The 9,372-nt window shown below is 42.0% G+C and overlaps 1 protein-coding gene across 1 annotated transcript in view; it reads left to right on the forward strand.

Moving 5' to 3' along the window:
* The window catches only part of NEK6 (NIMA related kinase 6), a 258,576-nt gene extending 250,391 nt beyond the window's left edge, over positions 1 to 8,185 (forward strand). The window contains exon 11 of the mRNA XM_075322826.1: positions 7,146 to 8,185. Coding sequence (XP_075178941.1) covers positions 7,146 to 7,256 — 111 coding nt within the window. The 3' untranslated portion in view covers positions 7,257 to 8,185. The remainder of the gene's footprint in view (positions 1 to 7,145) is intronic.
* Positions 8,186 to 9,372: the final 1,187 nt, after the last annotated feature.

Below are 9,372 nucleotides of genomic sequence, written 5' to 3' on the forward strand. Positions count from 1 at the left end.
CCGCGCTTTAGTTATTCGCCAAAAAACCTGCCTCCATTAAAGCGAATGGAGCTGAGAGCCACAGTGCAGCCAGAACTTCAGAAGAATGCGCAGCCACGCCCTTTTATGGAATGTTGGTGTGTCACAATGCAGCCAGGGAAAGAGACAGACACAGACAGGAAAAGAGGCAGACAGGGAAAGAGAGAGACACGTTAAGAGACACACAGGGAAACAGACAGACAGGGAAAGAGAGGGAAAGCGACAGACAGAGTAAGAGACAGACACAGGGAAAGAGACAGAGGGAAAGAGAAAGACAGGGAAAGAGATTGAGACAGACGGAGAAAGAGACAGATAGACAAAGAGATAGACAGAGATATATACAGACGGGGAGACAGACATAATTATATTTCTATCTATTTGTTTTGTGGTTTTTATGTGCAGAATACATTTTTGTTAATACATTCTATTTTGTTAACAGCAGCTATTAACCAGGGAGAAGCCGGGTAGTACAGCTAGTATAATATAATATCAGATCTGTCTCTTGTACAGGGAATAAAAAAAAATAATCTTGTGCTTTATGATTCACAAATTGGATTGTCCAATTATCTAAAACATAGTCTGGATTATTCTAAAAAAGTAGCTGTGAATCTAGTACTCTAAGGCTGAGAACGCACTTTGCATTCACCTACTTGCAGTTCAAAACGCACCTTTTGGGCTTAATTGTTTTGACCAAAGTTGCCTTTTTCTGAACTTCAGCGCTGAAAACACATGCGTATTTACCGCGTTTTTAATGCGTTTTCTGCGCTTTTTACATGCTTTTTGACAGATGCGTTTTGAACATCAAGACACTGCCTAATAAAGTTTAAACAGTCAAAAAGAATGAAAAAAGAGAAAAAAACCCAAAAAACTATATTAATGGATAAAATAATGAAAATAAATGTAATTCATAAAATCGCGCTAATATACATTTTATCGGAAATATAGCAAAAAAAAGCATTTTTCATAAATTTAATTGTTGGATTTTGTGTGTGTGTGTAAAGGGGCATAGCAAATCATTATTTTGATGTCCAAAACGCATATTTTCTGCACTGAAAAAGCAGGTAAAACGCTGGAATTTGCAGGAATCTTGGTTTTTGCAATTTCTCATTGACTTCAATGTTAGAAAAACGCACCCAAAATGGCAAAACCAATTGACATGCTGCTTCTTTGAACGCATGGTTTTTGCCACAAAATATGCAAATTAAACGCAGCGTTTCAAAACGCAAAGTGCGGTCAAGAAATCATCATTTTCCATTGACTATCATGGAAAACCAAAACACATGCCTTTTGGCATGAAAACGCTGCAGCTCAAAACGCTTCAGAAACGCAGGTAAAAACGCAAAGTGTGTTCTCAGCCTAAAGGCTGATCTGGTCCTACTGTTTTAGCCACATTTGACATCATGTTGATGCCATCACTTTTCTGTATGCCAGTGGTCTTTTAATGAAAGGAAATCTGTCTGGTAGATTTTTGCTATGTAATCTGACAGTATTGAGATAGGGACACAGACTCTGATTCCAGTGATGTGTCACTTAGCTTACTGGGTGCAGCAGTTGTAATAGGATCACAATTTTCTTTGCTGCGGATCTAGCAGAGCTCAGATGCTGAACGCCGCCCAATCAGGTGCTGTATTATCCCAGCCTGGAGTATTTGACTCTGAAATACTGCAGCGTTCCAGTAATAAAACATTATAACTCTGCCTGCACCACAGCTCTCTGTGTGCATTGTATAGTGACAGAGCGCTGCTGATCAGTGCTAGGGGCGTGGTTAGACTAGCAGGCATGAGACCAGTTCTGATAATACACTGTTTTGAAACAGAAAGACAGCCCACTAAGTGACATATCACTGGAATCATGGAATCAGGGTCTCTGCCCCTACATCATAGTGGTATTAAATTACACATCAAAAAACAAACAAAATTCACTTTAATTCCATTCAGAATTGTGCTGAATCGTTTGCTGAATTCTAGTGGATTATTCACTGGGGTTTATGGGAATGATGACACATTCAACTATCTAGACTTTGAATGAATTGGCAGAGAGCATGAACAACAGACTGCCCCATTTAACGCTTTTCTGCACCCACGGGCGAACGTGATATTTTCCAAATCCAAAATGTATCGCCCTGCTGGTGGATAGGTGGCATATTTTTGTAGACTTGAACACAACCTTTAATTTGGGAGGGGGGGATATTTTCATTTGTGGTTACAGTGGAGGATTAGGTTTGCCTATGTATTCAGGGACAGTCCATTGATTTCAATGGGCACCAAGTAATGCTTCCTCTAACCTGAGTGGGCAATGCTAGGAAATGAAACACTTTTGCACTCTAGAATTGATGCACTGGAATAAGATGCACCAATATCTTTGAGTCATATGTTTCTTAGTCAATTTGGCACAGTAAGTGAAATTCTAAAGCTATACCTATTGGTATTCGAAATATTCCATGAATTTTACTTGATCTGCTCCAATGACAGCAGCGCAGGGAAAGAAACCCCACTGCTAATACTGCATAATGGGTGCAATGAGTAGTTTGCTACCACACAAGCAGATTCGGGCAGGCAGTAGATCAATCATCTGGCTGCAGGATCACAGCCGCATACTAAGAGACCACATCTTCATACAGTGAGATGTTTCATAGTGATAAATATATTGACAGCGGTAAATGAGTGATGTACGAACTGTGGAATATGACACCTTTTATTCTGTAGTTTTGTCTGCATTAATAACGGCACATTTCACACCGTGACTGGGCCAAGTTTTTATGTTGCACATTATTTACATACAGTGTGTCCACCCATATCCTGTCCACCGCCATTAACTTGAGAACGGCGGCAGATATAGGCATAGAAGCGGTGTCTAGGTATAGTAAAGTAGCCATGCGCTACACAATGGAACCACCTATAGCGCCACCTGGTGGAAAAGAACAGAGTTAGCATTTTTATCTCGAAAACGGAACGAGATAGAGAAAAGTGAATTAAAAAAAATTGTAGGGCATCATCAATTCAATACGATTCGACACCTTGCATACAGAAATGCTATGATATGAAACCCATGACCCCCCAAAACATTGAATGCTGGTCACGCATCTGGCGTTCATTTAACTTTGATGCTCAAAGTGGCCCCCGTCAGCTGCAATGCACATCTGGACTCTGCACAGCATACTGTATCTTGCTGCATGTTGTGCAATATGGTAGGTGACACGTTTGCACAAGCATCTGTAATACGTCGTCGTAGGTCCTGCAATGTTGGTGGAGGGGTCGCATACACCTGCTGTTTGATGCGACCTCACAGAAAGAAGTCCAATGGGGTCAGGTCAGGTCATGTGAGTGGAGGCCACTCCATGCAGCCACCATACCCAATGACTTGTAGGAAGGTCTCCATGAGGTATCGCTTCACGTCCGCAGCCTTGTGAGTTTTACACGTTCTAATCATAGCATTTCTGTATGCAAGGTGTTGATTCGTATTGAATTGATGATGCCCTACAACTTTGTAATTCACTTTTTTTTTCTCTATCTCGTTCAGTTTTCGAGATAAAAATGCTAACTCCGTTGTTTTCCACCAGGTGGTGCTATAGGTGGTTTCATTGCATGGCTACTTTACTATACCTAGACACCACTTCTATGCCTATAGCTGCTGCCGTTCTCAAGTTAATGGCGGTGGACAGGATATGGGTGCACACACTGTGTATTTGATTGCACAATGACATGAAACTTGTTTTCCGGAGATAGTCTTCTGCTGGGGTGACTGGTGGAAAAGATGCTAGTTATCCTCTGCGTTTATAGATCAGAACCATCCACCATCATTCTTTTCTCTGGCTTCTAAATTAATCTAAATCAACAACAGAAGGAAACAAGTAATAATGCTTCAAATACATTTATTAATGAGAAATACATGTAAAAAGTCAAATCAGAGCAAAATTGATTACAATAGGGCATGATGTGGGGAGGGGATGTTAAAAGGCATCATATAACCTGTCATGCATATATTGTTACACCAAAATGAGCTAACTCAATGTCTAGATGGCATAGGAGAAACCATATAGGTAAAAATGAAGAAGCTGGAGCACTTCCCAAGAGTATCATGAATAATTTTATAGAGGTTATTATAAATGATACCTTCAAATGATACACCAGGAGAGCTGAACTGTAGTAGCTCACTACTTGAATAAGATCAGGGGAAACCATATAGGTAACACAGTGCATAAAAAACTCACATACCAGTATGCAATAATAATGTGCCAAGAAAAGGATATGCAGACAGGTCAAGAATGGTGAAGAGGATCAGATGAAGCAAGAGTTCACATCCCTGCGAAACGTACGTTGGAGTCTTCTGCTGGGGTAACACCTCTTCACCATTCTTGACCTGTCTGCATATCCTTTTCTTAGCTTTTCTGGTGCATCACTTGAGGGTATAATTTATAAATACTTCTATAACATTACTTAAGATACTCTCAGCAAGTACTTCAGCTTCCTGAATTTTACCCATATGGTTTCCCCTGTACCATCTAAACATTGAGTTAGCTCATTTTGGTGTAACAATATATGCATGACAGGTCATATGATGCCTTTTAACATCCCCTCCCCACATCGTGCCCTATTATCAATTTTGCTCTGATTTAAATTTTTACATGTATTTATCATTAATAAATGTATTTGAAGCATTATTACTCGTTTCCTTCTGTTGTTGATTTGCTATTCGAGTAGCTCTGCATGCGGAGGGTGATCCTTTCACTAGGATCCCCTCGGTGGTGCTTTTCCTTTGTACATGGACTTTCTGTGTCTAATGGCTTCTAAATCAAGTCTGAGGTGCTTTGATAATTTACAGTCGGGCAGGAAAGCTCAGTTCACGATAATCACACATTGCAAACAATCACCCGCCAACTTGGTCCCCTTTACACACCCGTGCAAAACACTGACGTTTTGAAGATGCGGATGGCCATCTCTGTACCGTGATTTTGGCATACATGATAGCACACGGAGATCAGGAACCTTTTACTCACTTGTCCCCGTGGTGCAGTGAATATTCATGTGCATAATGAGCGGGCTTTGAAGGAAGTGACAGCAGCGCTGGAGACAGGTGGGTATAAAAAAAAAGGGGGCTTAAAACAGCAAAAAGCTTGTTCGTTGGGTGAAATGATCATTTAGTTTGCAAAAAAGATCCTCACTCTCTGCAGCGCATTGACTGTTATGGCCGAGAGCAATAGCGTACTCTAACTTAAGAAGTTCGATCAAGATTATGAAAAAATTGGTCCATATACAAATACCCCCCCCCCCACCAACGCCTTAAAAATAAAGGCTCACAATAGAAAATAAAATCTTACGCCCCGCTCCAGTGATGTCTGCTGATGCTTATTTCACACGCAATCTGCTTGAATGCTATGGATTTTGTGTTTTTTTCTTCTATGGGGCACTTTTGCATTCACTATACTATTATACGGCGCCGGCTCTCCAGTGTGCTAATTTTTACACATAATAGCTTCCAGTAAACTCCTAAGTGCCCCCCATTGGAGGCGCATATCACCTAATAATATGCAGTCGATTTTGAGCTCTATATCAGAAAACTCAAATCATCTGGACTTCATGTGAATTTCCATCTGTTTTATCATGTTTAAGGGTTCTAATGACCCAGAAGCCAAATAGGGTCCATTCAGTAGAGATGAGTGAACCCGTGGAAGTTCGGTTTGGCGTGTTTAGTGAACCCAAAGTACCAAAGCCTAATGTAAAATGATGATGGAGATCCAGGATCAGTGAACTGGGTCTCAAGTCCATCCCAGATATTGATACAAGATTAAGTGGTGGAAAAAAAAAAAACCTAGAAGACTGCCAGAATTTTTTTTTTTTTTTTTGAACCGATATTACATATACAGTGGAATCTCACTTAACGAGTAACCCAGTTAACGAGAATTTCGTTTAACAAGCAAAGCTTTCTGTAAATTTGTAACTGTTTACGAGAAAGCTTTGCTGTACGAGCGAAATACTCACCGATACAAACTTCCGGTTGCATACATCCACCGCTCTCGCAATCCACACAAACAAACACACACCGTATTATGCTCACCTTACCTTCCATTCCATCGGCGGCTTCATGGTTCTTGTAGTTTGCCGGTATATCGCGTCGAGGGAGGAATCCTCGAGGCGAACTACAAGATCCAGGAGGCCGGCGATGGAACGGAAGGTAAGGTGAGCATAATATGTGTACCTTCCGTTCCATCGCCGGCCTCCTGGGTCCTGTAGTTTTCCGGTATAGGCTGTGTATCGGCAGGCATCGCGACGAAGCAGGAACTTCCTCTGTCACCGCTGCTCAAAGGCAGCGCGCTGACCAATCAGAGGCAAGCGGCTCCTGCCTTTGACATCAGCGCTCTGGGTGTGGAAGTTCCTCCCTCATCGTCATGGTTACCTGATACACAGCCCGTACCGGCAAACAGCAAGTCCCAGGAGACCGGCGATGGAAAGGAAGGTGAGCATAATATGTGCGTGTGCTTGTGGAATGGCACAATAGGGGACCAGGATCGGACATTTAAGTTGTGGAACGAATTGTCTGCATTGCAATGATTTCCTATGGGAAATCTTGCTTTGCTGAATGAGTAACTTGGTTAACAAGCACAGTCCCAGAGCGGATTGTTCTCGTTAACCAAGGTTCCACTGTATATGGTACTGTACTTTTGACAAACCGGAATAACCCCTAATTCATACATTTGGGAGGAGATATACTGGTGAAGCAAACTCCTGTCCAATATCTGATTCACATGAACTTGAGTCTTCACGATACTAACTTTTTGGGACTTGAAGTTTTTGTGGTTTAGTCTGTCTGGACAATGGGCATGATCTCTGAAATAATTGGCAGTGTATTTGTCCTTCTATAACGGGGGATGATTACTTGCTTGAGGCTGTTCCTTAAGACCTGACGGCCATACAAGAGATTTCTCTACATGGAGAGTCAAATTACGGCAGCATTGAAAGAAGTCACCAGGCTCGTTTCCCCCCCCCCCCCCCCCCCCTAAAATTAGGTAGGGGTACTTCACCGGCAAAACTTGGTCTTACATTGCAGACATTAGTTGAGGTGATTATACGGTAAAATATGAGTTTGTTCCATTTTTGTATGTAACTTTTTTGTTGTTTCCTCTTGTGCAGTTACGAGAATTGGTCAGCAGATGCATTTACCCCGATCCAGACCAAAGGCCGGATATTGTCTACGTCCATCAGATAGCAAAACAGATGCAAGTGTGGACTTCCAGCACATGAATCCCAAAACAAATGCGTCTTGAGGAAGACTCCATGTGCTATATGGATTGAAAATAAATAATAACTTCTTCCAAGAAGCAAAAGATCCGGCAACCTCTTCAATGGTGTGGCCAGCCTGGACATGAAGGTTTCTGTAGGCCGGGACTCGGGATGGGGGGGGGGGGGCGCAACAATTCCAAGAGAAAACTCATGTAATGGATCGTAGACACAATATCGGCGACATCGAATTTATCAAGAGTTTTGTGTGATTTAGAATAGTGTGAACGAGACTATAAAATGTGAACGTTAAGATAATTCCTTTTTTGTTTCAAGGTTGTGTAGTTGGATGAACCCCATGTGCTGTAGCTTTCTCCTGGGCTACTGGATTTATAAGTATATGAAATATATATTTTTTGCAAATTATTAGTAGATATTCTAGATGTAAATTCAATTTCTGAATTCTTAAAACTAAGCTTTTTTTTTTATATATATATTTTTTTTTCTTGAGGGGGGGGAGGGGAGGGAACAAGAGAAGAGTGCTAATCGAAGACCTGCGCCATTGATTTTTACATTGCCGGCCGGCACATTGTGTCTTGGTGTCACAGTCGCTTTGGCTTTTATTTTCTTATTGCAAAGACAAAAAGTTTGCCGGACTTCGCTATTGAAGAAGAGTGAACCCTGACGAGGCCAATCCAAGTCGAAAACTTTCTGTTAACTGTGAAAGGTCTGAAGTCTGCCTACTGAAGGAACGCCTGGTGTGGAAACTAATGGAACGCAACCTCACGTTGTACTACAACTGACAGCAGGCGTTTAGGAACCAGATAGTACTGGTCTGGTGAGCACACAGGCTTGTAAAGACTCACTGTTACAGTATCTGTGCCAAAGTTTATAACATACAGCTTACTCAAGGTGTTATGAGGCTTAAAAAAAAGAAAAGACTTTGCTAATAAAGAATTAATTCATACTTTGTATTTTCCTGGGAAATATTCTAATGCTGTATCGCCCGGTATGAATTCTCTTCCAATATGGAACAAAGATTTTAAAGGGATAGTCCACTTATTTTTAAAAAAATACACAACAAAAAGGGGGAGGGGTGTAAGATACACCCCTCCCCCTTTTTATTGTGTAAGTTTACATTTCTGATGTCTGCACACAAGGATCTAGGGCTGAATGAGCATTCACGTCCTCTGTTTGGAGATGGACCAGTGCGATCAAGGAAGTGCCAGGTCAATACAAAATACGATCAACCCATTAATGCAATCTTGACCAAATTTCAAAGAAACCCATTCATAATTAGACAACCCCTTTTAACACAAGAGTGAAGCACTAAAGGTCGCTTTACACGCTGCGATATCGGTACCGATATCGCTAGCGTGGGTACCCGCCCCCATCTTTTGTGCGACACGGGCAAATCGCTGCCCGTGCCGCACAACATCGCTCAGACCCATCACACTACTTACCTGTCCGGCGACGTCGCTGTGACCGGTGCGTTCAGCGTCACAGCGACATCTCAGCTGCGTCACTGAACCGCCGCCCAATAGAAGCGGATATGCGGAGATGAGCAGGACGTAACATCCTGCCCACCTCCTTCCTTCCGCATAGCGGCTGGGAGGCAGGTAAGGAGAGGTTCCTGCGGTGTCACACGGAGCGATGTGTGCTGCCGCAGGAACAACCTCGTTACTGCTGCAGTAACGATTTTTGAGAATGGACCCCCATGTCACCGATGAGCGATTTTGCAAGTTTTTGCAACAATACAAAATCGCTCATAGGTGTCACATGCAACGGCATCGCTAATGCGGCCGGATGTGCGTCACCAATTCCGTGACCCCAAGGAGTTCGCATTAGCGATGTCGTAGCGTGTAAAGCCCCCTTTAGTCTATAAAATGTGTAGCATTCTGCATCTATGAATATTATATAAAAAAAAAATCCCTAAAAACTGAAAAAAATATTAAGGATCAGTCCTTCATTTTGCGCTTATTTTGTACATAAGCCCAAGGGAATTCTCGTGTGTTCTTTTCAAGATGCCTGGCCCAAAAATGTAAACAGTTTTACCCAAAAACTTTCTTTACAATACCTATGCCACAAATTTTAGAGTGCGAGGTTACAAGTCTTTGCTACAAAACACACATCTTCTCAG

The sequence above is a fragment of the Anomaloglossus baeobatrachus genome, chromosome 9, assembly GCF_048569485.1.
Source record: "Anomaloglossus baeobatrachus isolate aAnoBae1 chromosome 9, aAnoBae1.hap1, whole genome shotgun sequence".
Taxonomy (NCBI): Eukaryota; Metazoa; Chordata; class Amphibia; order Anura; family Aromobatidae; genus Anomaloglossus; species Anomaloglossus baeobatrachus.